This window comes from Schistosoma haematobium, chromosome 4 (assembly GCF_000699445.3).
Source record: "Schistosoma haematobium chromosome 4, whole genome shotgun sequence".
Classification (NCBI taxonomy): domain Eukaryota; kingdom Metazoa; phylum Platyhelminthes; class Trematoda; order Strigeidida; family Schistosomatidae; genus Schistosoma; species Schistosoma haematobium.
Window position 1 is genome coordinate 27,312,533 of NC_067199.1, and position 15,839 is coordinate 27,328,371.

A 15,839-nucleotide genomic window follows, 5' to 3' on the forward strand; every position below is an offset into this window, starting at 1 on the left:
TAATTCATACATTTGAGACAATTTAGAGAGATAATAATATAGGGACTCGTAATATGAAAGCAAGTATTAACGCTATTGAAAATTAGTGTGTTTGTACTTCTTTGTATACATGTATAATGTTTTTGAAATTGTAGTTCAACTTATATTCTTTTTAATCTGATCAATCAAATCCATCAACCATTAGGTATTTTGTCATACTCTATTTTCATTAATTCATAATTCTGGATAACTCTACGTAATTAAATTTATCAAGAAGGATCCATATAAGTTCATCAGGATCTCTTATTTGTCAAGTTTTTAAATTTTGAACCGTCAAATATCATAAACAAACTTTATAAACAGCCTACTATTTAATTCGTTTTGTAAAAAAGAAATTTATTTACTTATGAACCAAACATATGCAACTGATTTTCATTTTGAGCACTCGCAATTAGTCAGAAACTCATGAATAACAATTGTGTCACTAAATGCACATACTTTTATTTAGTTTTAAAACTCTTGACTATTTATTACCATTATAGACGAGTGGGTGATTTATATTTATTAAAATTCGCCATCTTTGTTAATCTATCAGTTTATGAGATGAAATAACTTTATGCCTAACACATGCTGTCATGATTTATGGGTATTATGGTTTCAATTAATTCCCTTATATAATCCTAAATGTGACAATGATTTGTGTAATTATACATAACTTATTCTTTGAAATTTTATACATCTTTGTATACATTAGATAATCAACAAGCAAATGGTGCGGTTACCAAAAACGAACCAACATCTATTAACATTATGATTCCGTTAAACATTACTTCCACCGTTTCTAATTCCATCGATCTGAAGCTTGTTTTATTTGGTGAAAAGCAAAATTATGAATTCCCATTTATGTTTAATATTGGTCCTTTGCAGGTAATTTTTAATTACTTTCGTTTCATCTATTTTTTCAGCGAACTGCTGAGAACACTGGTATGCATTTTACTAACAAAATTTTCTCCTTACGAACTTTATACAAAATGAACTGAACAAAGACATACAGGCACTCGGGAATTAAGAGGTGTGATTGTCTCCTTACACCAAATATTACCATAGAATCTTCCAGCATATTAGAAAATAAAATAATTTATTTTAGATGTACAGATGAATGACATTATAAATTTAGTAAAAGTGCAAAGTTATGTAGAAAGTAGGTTCATCCCTCACAGTATCTGATACGAATATGTGTTCTCTAATGCAGAATATTCTTCCTCTTTTGATTCCCCGTCTACAGAATGCATTTAAATTGACGTAACTTTCGAAAATTTTCTATTCTTCAGAAAAAACAACCGTGTTTTTTTAATTTAGACTCGCTGAACCGAATAGTTAAATAGTATCAGTTTTATACACTTAATATGTTTTAAAAACATTTTTCATTAGACTATGCCACCTACTGCTCTCTTATCAATAACATATGAAATTGACGCCATAAACATTGATAAACAACCGGATCGTACCGATACGCCTCTTACTCCTGGTGAAATTGGACGAATTTACAATCGAATTTCTTTAAATTTACCGAAATGTGAAGAATATCAAATATCATTTTCTACCTTACCTAACTCTCCATGGCCAGTTGATATAATTGATATCCTTATTTTGGATGTTAGTAATTACATTTGGATTTCCGATTTGTCAGATTATCAAGTTATTAAATATAGTAGGTAAGTTAATACTCAAATAAGACTTCTACATTGTGAAAATATTTCGTGAAGAAAATGTTTTTTTCGACAGCAGAATATATATACTAATTAGATTATAATTCTTTTAACATATGTGGGCCAATTAATTTGTAGGAGCTATAGTTCAAAGAAACTGACATCATTAGCAAAGAATTTGTGTTTATAGGAAATTTACAAGTTTTAAGACACAGTACATACAAATCGCTCAGATGAGTTATCCAAAAATTTGAAATGAATCCACTAGTTAAATAATGAATGATAGTTACCTTTGGGGTGACACTTATTTGTGCTAACAATTATTGCGAGATGGATACAATTTAAGATCGGTACCTGTAGCCATCCAGTAACTTGTTGAATATAACATTATTTTGTGAAGTGTTAAGTTTTAAATTAAGATCTTAGTGAATATTGACCACGCGATGAATTTTCATCTAGACAGTGGGTCCTGAATAGGACGAAACACTGATCTTGAGTTTCGATTCTAAAGTGTCTGAAGATGTGTTCAATTTCTGGAATTAATTTGATTTTTTCCTTATTTAGACCTGGTTCACTTACAACTGATTTGGCTTCAGTCAAACTAATGATATGTGCTCCTGCTGGGTTCGGAAATGAGGTTAGTATCGTGTTTTTATAATTGTGCCCAAATTAACTAATGAATTTTTCAAAAGAATAAGTTTCAAAACAACTTATTAAATAAAGTGATTCTTAGCGTGACTTACTCAACTATGTACTATTTACGAAGACTTAAGATTATTCACTATGTCTTAGTGAGAACTTAAAGTGATTAAATTCGAGCATGATCTAGTCATCTAAAAGAGGATGAACCCATAAAATGTCTCCATGATGAATTTTTCCATGCTTGCGATACTTAGAAGACAAAGTTAACGATCAATTCAATCTTAGTCAACGAATGCAATATCTGATCTCAAGTATAACAAGTTGAATGAGATTAATTAAAGTTTCGCTACGAAGTATTAAGCCGTTAAGTTGTCTAAGAGTGGGGATTATAACTTTGAAAGGAGTAAGAAGCAAATGAGTGATTCATAAATGAATAGTTCTCATACCTTCAAAAAGTAGTCATGGGATTGTTGAAGTCTTAACGTGGTTTCAGAAATCTCTGGTATTTGGACTCTGAATGGTCATCGTTAGCTAAAGTAGTAAGTCTCGTAACTTGGGCAGAAATCAAAAATGTCTTTTCAAAATGTTTATTTTATGTAGTGTTGTAAATGCTCGCCTAACAGATTAGATATAGAATAAATACCGTTATGATTCATTGCAATTAAATTTAGTTTCCTATAATCCATATTCAAAGATGTTCTTTGTTACAAAGCTGCTTATATCCAACAATGAAATTATATTTTCAATTCCTAAAAAGAAAGTAATCGTGAGAATACCACGATGATCCACTAGTTCGGAGAATAAATCTTACCTCGATTAAGTCTAAAATGTCTGATATCACTTTTATCTTAATCAATCATTCATTGTATATAGGTACGGGTTGATGTACTTATTCGTCCATGGATTCGAAACAATAATGAGAAATTAAAAAGTCAGCAAAGTGTTACAATCATTGGAAATGTAAAAATTAACAGGATTAGCTCTGAATTTAATCTCACTCCATGTATATTTAACGTTTCTTCGGAGAAAAGTATGAAACAATACATCCCTGAAAATAATAAACCTTTAAATGCTAAACAGGTAATTTTCAAAATTTTTCTAATGTTATCCTTTTAATTTTAAGCTGATAAAGACCGACTATCTATTAATTTTGTTGATGTTTCTCACAAACCTTAATAAATTACGCAATATGTATCGTACTGTAATGAGAATGAATAGACGAGGTACATTAGACAACCAGTGATTACAAGTTTATTTACTTCTGATTAGAATTCCTATTACAGATTTATAAATTTTTAGCAAAACAAAATTTATCTTAAACTTAATGAATTTATCAGAAGGGGTTTTATGGAGATTTTAGTAATTTCAGTAGTTGAAATCATGAGTCAATTGAAGCTAGACAAAGATGTGATTTCTTGAATTATCTGTTTGTTCACATGTGCTTCTCATAAATAGGATTGTTTATTAAAAAAAGTATGAATGTCACGGAGTTTGTTTATTCTTTACAAGTTTCAACTAGATGCTAGTGCTCCCAGTGCATATAGTAATAAGTATATGAGAAATGTAAACTATCTCATTTAGTTTATAATATGCTGCTTCTTGTAATTCCCAATCCACAGTTATACTTTTTGTCATATATATTAACCAAAATGTGTGCAATCAAAATATGTTTAAATTAATTATCTACAATTTCATTACTGTTGCAGTGAACGAAAACTCAAGCGGGCTTTTGTAAAACATGAAAACCATACATTGAATAGATCATTTGCAGATCTTATATGCGTTGTTCCTTACCTACTCCATTATTTTTCTATTGTTATTTTGATTGATCTTCAATTTCCTTTCTATTCTCTTAAATTCAATCTTCTGCTGCCAGGTAATCCATTTTCGACCGCGGCTACATACTACTAATATCTGTCAGTATAGGTAGCATAAACCACAGAATTACCGTTCAAATTCAACTAGAGATATTCTCTTTTCATCTAACTTTCTAGTTAAAACTAAAAACACTAAAGGCAAACACCTTGAAATTAAGCTCATTACAAAAAGAATTTTAACAGTCTCATCAACTAAATCTAAAATTCTTTTGTAATTTTTATCCATGTGTTTGCTAGTTTAGTTTAATCCATATGATGTACTAATTGCAAACAACTAATTCAAAGTACCTAATCAACTAGTTTAGTCTTTATTACTTTGCATTAAAAATAATGTTTACATCTTATCAATAAATTAAGCATCGTATTTTATTACTGAATTCACCCGAATTAAATAAAGATTCAGTAACAACGATTATAAAATCTGTTATTGTTCTAAAGATCACTTCATGAACATTTCAGGAATGATTTAGAGCATAGATGTGGTACTTTTGATGTGATTATGTTCTTTGATCTAGATTATTGAATGAGATTCATTCAATATTGTTCTGAAAGATACCATTTGTTCTTACTTCAGCTTCGCATGTGAGTAAGTAAATAAATAATTTAGTTTAAAGAATATAACCAAGATATTTGATAAGTATCATTACCAAGGTTTGATTTGATAATTCCGAATAAATTGAGCATTAGGTAGATTGTTATAAATAAATAATATATATGATAAATAATATATCTCTGAAGAAGTGGCTTACACTGTGTCAAGAAACGTCAGAAAATCTAATTCTTCTACTCATTGGTATATTATAAATATATTATTTATTTACAAGATATTCGATGTTATACTACTTTCCACGATTTAAAGCAATTTGTCCCTTTGTCAAGTTTCGATAGTGATAAGAAGACGAAGATTATCAGAACTATGTGATATATTCGCGCAATGAATTTCGAACAACCTGATCACACATATACTTGTTAAGAACATTTATATATTAAAATAACAGGTCAACTAGACTGGAAATGGGGGTAAAAGGAAACAAGGATAATAATAAGAGTAATAATAATAATAATAATAATAGTGTGAACACAATTTAAAACCCAGTCACTCTGGCCAATAAACCAATATTACCAGGGTAGGTTTAAGGTGAGAACAAACTGCTTTTGAATACACAAAGGGTATTTGAATTTTCGTATTGCTAAAGCTTCAATATTTCTTAGTATACGCCCTTTTACACTTTTATACAACACTACAAAAGCCAAGTTAAGATCAATGAATAATATTGTCCGACCGGCCATTTTTTTAAAAAAAAATTTTCCACCCCCGAATTACAATATTTTTCATCCCGTGTTTCGTCCAATGAAATGGCTAGTTTCAAAAATTAGATTTAATTGGTTGGTTATGTCTTGAAAATTGTTATAAATTATCAGTACTTGTCGACGAAGCACAATTTCAATCGTCATTATGGAGCAGAGTAACGCGCTGGTGTTTCTCACGTAACGGAAATGGAGGAAGTCTTTTTGACTACCCATGTGCATTGCCTTTTTAAGTCGCGAAACGTCAACATTCATTTCTGCATTCCTGCGTTTTTTCCAACGGTGTACCAACAGTCGACAGCTGGTAGGCATTGTGACCGATGATTCACCTGCAATTGCTGCTGCTATTACGCAGGTGTATCCGAATGCACACCATATTCTGTGTCGCGTACACCTTGTTCGGAATGTGATAAAGAGGGTAAGTGTTTCGTTCATTAACATTAACCCAGTAACCGTTATTGTAGAGGATGCGATCAGAAATTGTACAACTGTTCTTTCGCCTCATGTTCACTCGAACGGTTGAAAGGTAAATCAAAATCTACATAAAATGATTTTGTAGTTTTAACAACGTACTTTCGTTAATCGAAATGTCGGACGGAACGTTTGGCAGATACGTCAGAGACCACCTTCTACCACGGAAACACAAATGGTCCACTGCTTTTCGACCGCCATTCACTCTCTTTGAACTGAACAATACGAACTTCGTCGAGACCAGTCACCGAGTCTTGAAGATGTATCACCTTAATCGAAAAACACCGGTTTAGCAATAGAGGATGATAAATGTTTATCCTCTACTCTGATTGGGTCACTTGATTGTTTTTGTTGCTGCAACCATTTTGATACATGTTCACACGCCTTAATTTTCAGATCACGACTGCTCCTCCCTATGTATGTGTGACCACACACATTTAAATTGGTAAACACAGTGAGATGTGACACAATCGTTTTCATGTCCCTTAGGTTTTGGATGAAGCATGCACCTTGTTCTTCCTTTGATAGTGACCTTTGCTGCACAATATGTCTTGTTAATGACTGATTTAAGCCTTTGTTTCTATAAAAGGCTGTTTGAATCACTTCTAAATGGTTAAGTGATGTAGAACGGCTTCTTTCCTACCAAGGCTACAGTAGGTCTCACTGTACCACGAGTGAATTTCAGAGGATAGCCATTTTCCATCAGTGTTTTATTTAGCAACCTAACAATGTCATCAATGACGTCATTTGTACAAATACGACCAAGCCTTTTGAATAGGCACCCTATCAAATCCCGTTTGTATTGCACAGGGCAATAACTATAATAACTAAGATATTGACCTGTTCACGATGGTTTTCTAAAAATGGATGGTTTGATTGGGCCATCTTCTCGTCTACTCAGAAGTATACCTAGGAAGGGAAGCTGATCGTTCTTCTCCTTTTCACATGAGAGACTGATATAGTTTTGGAGAGTGTTAAATTTATTCAACAAACAGTACATATAATTATTTCTTTCACAAACAACTAAGATATCGTCCACATATTTCTTATAAAGTTACATGTTTTCGATTAGGTCATCAGCCAGATTTTCAACATGTCCCATGAACACATCTGCTAATAATGGTCCTAGCGGACTACCCATAGCAACCCCATCAATCTGGCGAAAGTATTCACTTTCAAAGGTGAACCCTATCCGAAAACGTTTATTTAAGTATCCTCTGAAGGTTTCTTTTGAATTAGTCGATCATTTAGGTGATATTAATATCAAGGAAAAGATAATGTTTGCATGTGATGGGAATCCCTTGTTCACAAATGTATCTTTGAAAAAGACTATTGATATATTATATGACTACATATCTTTAAATAACACTAAATTACGTGTCCCTTTAAAAACTCTTAGATTTGCTATTATTACGTAGTGACAAAGTTCAGTTCATTATTATTATTATATGCATGTTCTTAACAAGTGTATGTGTGATCAGATTGTTCGAAATGCATTGCGCTAATATATCGTCTTCTTATTACATTATCAAAACTTTTCACGATGTGGAAATTGAAATATTCTAAGTAAACTGTATTTAATATTGTAGGAATAATGCTTATTTTCGGATTTTATTCGAGCAACCCGTTGATATTAATTTTGTTTGATCTTCCTTCTTCAGATACTTATCGTATCGGCTAATACAACGGACAACTTATCTCCAGGAGTAGGTGAAACCACTAAATTCACATTCTTTATTCAAGTCCCAGAAAATTCTAAATTGCCAGACTGTTCAGTTGTATTTAGGTCCGGCTATAGCAATATAAATAATGAGTCAGAATTGACCATTTTGAATGTAGATATAGAATATGGAAATGTATTTCGAAACTCACAACGAGAGAAATTTAGAGTTCAATACACATCCAAGTATCTTAATGGACAGAATGATACAGCATCAGTTGATTTTGGCAATCTGGTCAACCCAAGTACGTTTTTTCGAAGTTGTTTGCTAATATCCGATGTGTTTTATCATTTATTTAAATTTTGATGATGTCACTGTTTCCACTGGAAGGTTTTTGTTAATGACATGTCGGAAATAAATCTAACTAATGGTTTTCTAAAATAGTATTCATATGAATAACGGACTGAGAGTGGGTAATTACGTTTCTACACCCAAGTATGTCCTCTTAATCAGTGTGAATTATTAGTGATGTTCAAAGAACGCTCATAGTACTGAGAGATACTTAACGAATAAGTAGGTACATAAGTCATCCGATGTCCTCATAGACATTTGTAGTGATAACATTCTGGATTAGGATCGTAGTTGAAAATGTGACGGGGTCAAAATTTTTACTTTCTGTGACTATTTCTTACTAATGCTCCAATTTTTTATTCGGTTTGGTGATTAGTCGCTGAATTATTTATTTTGTTCTCAATGCAAAACTTTGTATGGTATTGATTTGATCTGATTGTGACCTTTACATTAATTCTCGCTGGGTTATACAGCATGATTCTCTTGCAAACGTCCTGTATGGTATTTGCCAACTAACCCTGAAACACGGTTATTACATTTTGGTTAATATGCCGTATTTATGGAGGATAAATGATAATCATCACCAGTTTTTCCTTACTATTTTGTGAAGTCTAAATAACAATGTGTTCCTGTTTCAAATATTCACCACCCTTGGTTACAATAATTTTCAGATGGATGGGTTATCATTGATGAGATATGATAATACTTAATAGATTGCTATGTCATAAAATCTGCTTAAGAATACATGTATCGAAACGATAAAGTTGAACTATTTTCCATTAGTCATCAATAATATGAAAAATAGTTCACACCTTGCGACGTTGGCTTATTAATTCACTAATTACATGTAAATGGTTTCTGAAATACAATATCAACTAAGCTCATTAAGTTTACATGAAATTAACATAAGTTTTTGTCTTTTTTTCCTTTTTAAAGGCAATTTCAATGAACACTCTAAAAGTATCATAAGAATTAATGTCATTGCTCGTGTGTCCGATAGCAGAGTGATAAACAGTGGATCAAAAACAAAGTTAGGAATGACAGCAAAATTTGGAAGCTTGTCAGGAACTACAGAAGTTTTTCAAGTAATCAAAAGAAATGGAAATGAACGAGCAATCATTTCTATGAATTTACAGGAGATACATGAAACTGGAAAAGATAAACAATTGTATGTTCTGAGTATAGCTACAATCAACTAAAAAAACAATCAAACTAATAAACTTTTTGATCAGTTTTTTAGTGAGGTCTTTTTACATAACGATGTAATAGATTGTTTAAAGTCGACTTTTAAATGTTGGGTGATTTGACTTATTTACAAATGTTCAGTGTGGTATCAATCTTTTATAATTTTTTGGTGGTTAGTAGAATATTACGTTTACTGTTACTTAATGTACAATCGTCTGAGGTAACCGCCTATCAAATTCCAATAATCATAATAATATGAATGAGTTTACTTTGCAATACCAAACTGTAAGTCAAGTTATTCATCAGTTAATCAATAAGAATGAAGTCGCATTGTCATCTTACCAAACATATGATGGATAGCTAGAAATATAAGTTCATAATTTAAACTAATACTTGCCATATGTATCACAACATACATAGATCATTCGAATTTATTATCTGCTCAAATTTCTGGCGTAAGTTATTCATTAAACTACTATGAAACTTTATGAGATAACATTTACCTAAAGTATTAATTAGGAGCGAGAAAGAAATGAATTTGGCCACTGTCACAAACTAAGCAAATGGAATTTTATAGCAGCTATTCAGTTAACTATAATAAGACCCTAAATAACAATAAGCAATTCAAAGAAAACCAGCTATATTTATTAAAATGGATTATAACATCACCGTCCAGAAGCGTTAGTATAAATGACAAACTACTTATTACGTATAAGCATATGAAGTTTATAACTAAAAAATCTGTCTTGTTTTTTATTCGAATATTTTTATTATGTAAAGAAAAATTATTGATAGCATTATAACTAATATTCTAAGTACTTTGTATTAAATACACATATCTTGGTTTCTGAAACTTCCCAGACATTATTACTACAACGCAGAATATAAAATTAATTCGAACTAATAGTCAATTATTTTATCAAAGAAGGATTATTTCATCAAAATTATGAAAACATTTGTGATGTTTTGTGAAAATATGTGCATTTCGAAGAAGTTTTATGCAATCGGAGTTCCATAAGACCACTTTATCGAATGATAGTCTGCTAATTATCAGCAAAACGTTTACTGGAATACTTTGTTTCAGTTGTGAATAGAGTGATTATTCACCACAAACATTAAATGGAATTTTTCATGAATTCTATGAAAGTGAAAAATTTATTTACCAGATTCCAGTTAACTGGCTGTACACTGTGATTTCTACTTTAATTTATGGGTGCTCGAGTCTTGACCTCAGGTATTGAAATGAATGTGGTAATGTGAAGTTCAAAGTGATACTAATATCTCTTTAGTGCATTCTTGATTTTTACTTACTATTGTTTATGGGATGCTTAATCCGAGAAATTTTGTTACTATAACATTTCTGCTGACAGTTATGGTGAAGGGGATATACTTATATTAAATCTAGAAATGAAAATGGAACGAAACTCCTCTCTTGAATGTTCCAGGCATACACTGAATGTTTATCCTGGAGTGAGTGTGAAAAATGTAGACGTCTCACCGCTTCAGCCAAATCTATCATTCATGTACTACAAAGTGCCAAGTACCAAACAGTCTGGCCCACTTGTATTTAAAGTGAGTTTAATAATATGTAATCTCCTAAACTTCACTTCATTGCCTAGGTAAGTGAAAAATTAAACGAATCCGATACATAGTGGTTTATTACAACAAAAATATTGAGGATGGTACACGTATTTTGTGTTAACAAGTATACATTAATGTTTATCTTTCTGTATATACAACCTATCCAAACTTGATGATTACATGTGGTTTCAGGATACAGATAGAATCATATTACATACACTAATAGATACCAATCAACCGAAATTTCAGATAATGCCTATATTAATAATTAAATGTGAAGATGTGTTATGTTGATCCAAGAGGAGATCACTAAGATCTTTAAATGTATTAATTAAATGAATGTATATTATTGTTGAGGGTTATGGGGAGTAACAGACAAGATTTTTTCTTCTTATAAATGCATTTTTCAAAGATTGATATGGCGCTACTAGTTATATTCAGTCTCGTTTATTGAATTTATGTCCGTACACATAAGGAAGAATTCAACGATAAATTTGGTTAATGGACCGTGTGCAGAATTATGATTCAAATAGTTCAGTGTGTCAGCATTTGGATGATAAGAATTATAATATAGTCACTTTATTTTCTTTCAACTTACAGTGAAGAAATGCCAGTTTCTATCACTTACTTTTCTATCTTCGTTTTAAGCCTAACTCTGTCCGATATTTTGTTGACAGTGACCATCAATGGGTCTGTTGATATAACTTCCTATATTATCATAACTATATAACGAGAATAATCTCTTAAACGTTTTAATAAACTTACACTTGAAGAACGTAATACTTCAAGAAATTGGTCATTATTAAACATACATAGACTTGTGTATCCACATATTTTGACTAATTGTAATTTATTAGGATAATACTAAAGATGTGAGTGTATGTAACTTAACAATTCTTTCAGCTTTTCATTGTAGTGAAGCTAGTTTTTTATTATGAGGGTTTCTGGATAAAAAAAACTCTTAGAATTCCATCGTACAATAACCGGGTAAAGCTTTTGTATATCTTCAAGAACACTTTTTTTACTTTCATTGAAATAGGGAAATTCCTTTCGCTTTGATAATGCAATCTCGGTCAAAATCTATGTCTACTTCAAAGACCAAATATTTTTACCATCACAAAAAAATACGGCAAAATATACTGTCGTCGCAGAGCTTGTTTGTATTTCCACAAACAGACCTCAACAAGTTAGCCCATACATCAGTAGATTCATGAGTAAAAGAACCGTTACACTTGCTAGCACAAATTTCATCAGTAAGTTATGTTATTTTTCTTGAGTTCACCTGAGTTCATTAAATTTTTCTAAGAATGTCGCGATTATATAGTGTACAAAGTTTTAACAGTTTTGGAAATGTCAAATCAAATTTACAAATATTTGAGATCTAAAGTTTTTTTCGGTTTAAATCATTTGTAATTTCTAACAACAATGTATTACTCCAGATGTGTGGAGAAGACCGATATTATAACACTGAAATGTAGTGTTTTCAAGTTGAGTTTATGAACAGATTCATCTATTCCCATCTAAGATAAGTACGAAGAAAAACCCACAAGGTACCAATCAGTTCCACTATGTAAATTTCGAATCAAGTTCAATGATGACTCTACAAGCTCTTAGAATGAACATACGTTTGACGATAAATAATCATATTCAAAAATTTTAATCGACGAGTATAGATTTAAAGAAATTCTGTAATTAGAAATTGGACACGGAATGACAAAATTCTAAATAATTTCAATTTTGAAAAGTAATAAATAGAGCTCGGTTTAAACTTGAGATAATGAAGACGAATTCGGAACAAGAAACATGCTTGCATTATACAATCATTCAAAGAGCGAAAGAAGCATTAAATTACCACTTGATATAAAGGTCTTGACTAAAATGTTCATGGCTAAACCGTATAATTTTTGTGCATATAAAACTACTCATTATAATTCAAGTCAATTTGTCCTCTTTGATTCCAGTAATGCCTTTAGCAAAAGAATAAATATTAGCGGAAAAATAATAAATACAACCCATTTATTGTTTAGTTAAAAAAGATTCGATGACTTTTTGAATTCTACTAAACTAATACCCACTGAAGAGTATTAGCACAATTCTAATCAATCTACAATAATTTAATGACACAAGTTTGAAAAATCTCCAAAATATAAAAAGATTCACTATGTAACCATTCAATTTACATATAAACGTTGGGTAGTAGAAACTAATTTCCAAATACTTGATTCTCAAAATTTTATCTGTGCGTCTAAGAGTTTATTTGTAAGCGATTTAATAGTTGGAATCATGAGTCAATTGAAGCTAGACCATCATGGCAAATCTGGAAGTACTGGACGACCGTCTCATTCTATTGTGGGACTCCTCAGCAGTGCGCATCCACGATCCCGCCCCTCCCACGAGATTCAAACCCCGGACCTATCAGTCTCGCGCACGAGCACTTAACCATTAGACCACTGGGCCGGCGCCCAACAGTGTTAATGTCTAACTTCAACCAATCTACGAAATTGCGCCACCGTACACCATTATCTTCAGTGAGCTGACATCTCACAACAGACCTGGTTGAACTCCACTGGTAACGGCTTCCCACTAGAACTCCAGAAGTATCTCTTGAAGTCAGTCACCAGTGAGCAGACGATTATAATCAGAAGGGGTTTGTGGAGATTTTAGAAATTTCAAGGATTGAAATTATGAGTTTGACATTAACACCGTTGGATGCCAGCTCAGTGGCCTAGTTGGTTAAGCGCCTAGCACGAGATTGGTAGGTCCCGGGTTCGAATCCCTCGGGGTGCATGATCGTGGATGCGCACTGCTGAGGAGTCCCATAATAGGACGAGACGGCCGTCTAGTGCTTCCAGGTTTTCCATGGTGGTCTAGCTTCAACTGACTCATGATTTCAATCTGTGAAATTTCTAAAATCTCCACAAACACCTTCTGATAAAAAAATTAGTCGAGACTATAATTTATGGACGAGCCAATCGAAAGTGCTTGAGGGATTTCAAGGTCGCGGAGCTAATTTCAGTACCTGATACTCACGTACAATTGGGTCACAGCGGATTTTAGAGCAAATAGGACTACAAAGAAGTTCCTTTATTTGTGATGATGGTAATCAAATGACTTGTGGACCTTGTGTAGACTGGCGTGACGACGTTGTCTTTCGATGTAATACATGTTGGACGAAGAAGTTCGCTAGAATAAGAACTTTTTTCCCTCGATTCAGATTGAGACTAAAGCAAATTATGATAATTGTTGCGAACTGTATACCAAAAGCATCAGTAACGTTGACTGTAACATTCTCAGATGTTACTAAAGCTTCGGCTGTTAAGTGGTATGAGTATTGTAGAGATATATGCATAATAAAAATGACAAGCTTACACAACCAGAGGGCACACAAACAATACTGAAGCTATGTGGTCAAGGCTAAAAGAGTTTTCGTGATCTTATCATGGCTCCAGAGGCCTACTATTGTGGAGCCATATGGGTGAGTTCCTCTATCACATACACTACGATTTTATAACCTCTGAACCTCTTTCTAACTTTGACAAATTTTTGAACCACGTAAAAGAAGTGTATCCATTTTCTTTCTTTGGTTTTGTATAATATACTATACTTACTGTTTTCTGACTGGCTAGTATTTCTCGAGATCACTTGAGCTTCATTTAAAGGTCTTCCACAAATTATAATTTCGAAGGAAATCATTTGATGATACACATTCAAATAGTTGAAATCAAAGAAAAATTTCAGTAGACAGTCGTACAATTTTCTTATTCTATTCAAAACCACATTTTATATGGAATTAATACAACTTGTACATACTGAATCTTCAGTAGTAATAATACATCAGTATAAATTTAGACGTTTTTGCAAAAATAATTCCAATTTTCTGTATATTTACAATTCAGTGTAAGATCTATTAGTGAAATAATCAAAGATAATAACTTGTAATTCATTCCAGATATAAATTAGATATTTAAAATCGGAATATCTACCCAGTAGTACTGTAGTGAAGGAGAACACAGGTAAGGACAACCGAATTATATTTAGCATAAAATTACAGAGTTATGTAATAAAATAGAAAAATCGTACTCTAATACTTAATTTGCAAAATGTTCATTAATTGTCTCAGGCTTCATTGTTCCCGAATTTCTTAATCAATTGCTTTCTATTCACGTCCTTCCCTTCTTAAACTTCTCGATCTTCTGTTGCCAGACATATTTCTGACTCACGTTATATGTTAATTATATCGATATAAGTAACACATACCACATTATGATATATTAGACTACCAACAAACACCTTTATTCCCTACAAAGATCACTAGCTTCAATGGTAAAATTGTTCGGAAATCTCAATTATATATTTTCTAGAAAATACTCAAACTTTGATAGTGCTCTTTTTTGTCTAGTAAATCTTAATAAAAATGAATTTCATTTCCTTTTTGTTATTAGATATTACAAGGAAAAAATGTGGTAATGTTGTAAAACTTACAGAAAAGCAAAATATTCATAACTGTTCAGTTAATTCATTGTCTACATTGAGCGTACATGACACTGTAGGAGGATCACAATCAAATTCTCTTATTTCACATCAACCTATAACCATTCTCTTCGATCAATTAGTATATGTTAGTCAAATTAGTCCTATTTCACTAGAATCAAATAATAAAATAAAAATATTAAATGTTTCAACAACTACCGATGGAATATTATTTAAACACATTGTAACGGTAAGTCTAAATTAAGTAAGTTTTTAACTACCAGGATCTATGTTTGTGACACCGTTTGTAAAATGGATATAATAGATTCCATTGACCATTAAGTAGGAAAATAACACACTGAATGTAATTAATGACTGATCAACACAACTATTACAGATTTACATTTTAATCGTGATTTAAATTGCTTATTGGCACTATCACTATAGCAATGAGTAATACAAGAGTATGAGTCTTGTCAAAACTGTAGATACATCTTGTTGATGAACCTCAAGTAGTCTCAAAACTTAGTAAACGGCTTTCAACCACTTATTTCAGCCACTTTGCATCGAAAATGAGCATATCAGTAAACTTTCTAGAGTTTCTA

At 31.9% G+C, this 15,839-nt stretch overlaps 1 protein-coding gene across 1 annotated transcript in view; it reads left to right on the forward strand.

Moving 5' to 3' along the window:
* Positions 1 to 15,839, forward strand: part of MS3_00007778 (uncharacterized protein) — a gene marked incomplete at both ends in the record, with an annotated part of 76,064 nt that overhangs the window by 18,797 nt on the left and 41,428 nt on the right. Inside the window, 8 exons of the mRNA XM_035729863.2 lie at positions 734 to 906; positions 1,411 to 1,694; positions 2,253 to 2,325; positions 3,204 to 3,410; positions 7,648 to 7,951; positions 8,935 to 9,166; positions 11,941 to 12,017; positions 15,207 to 15,382. Coding sequence (XP_035585348.2) covers positions 734 to 906; positions 1,411 to 1,694; positions 2,253 to 2,325; positions 3,204 to 3,410; positions 7,648 to 7,951; positions 8,935 to 9,166; positions 11,941 to 12,017; positions 15,207 to 15,382 — 1,526 coding nt within the window. The remainder of the gene's footprint in view (positions 1 to 733; positions 907 to 1,410; positions 1,695 to 2,252; positions 2,326 to 3,203; positions 3,411 to 7,647; positions 7,952 to 8,934; positions 9,167 to 11,940; positions 12,018 to 15,206; positions 15,383 to 15,839) is intronic.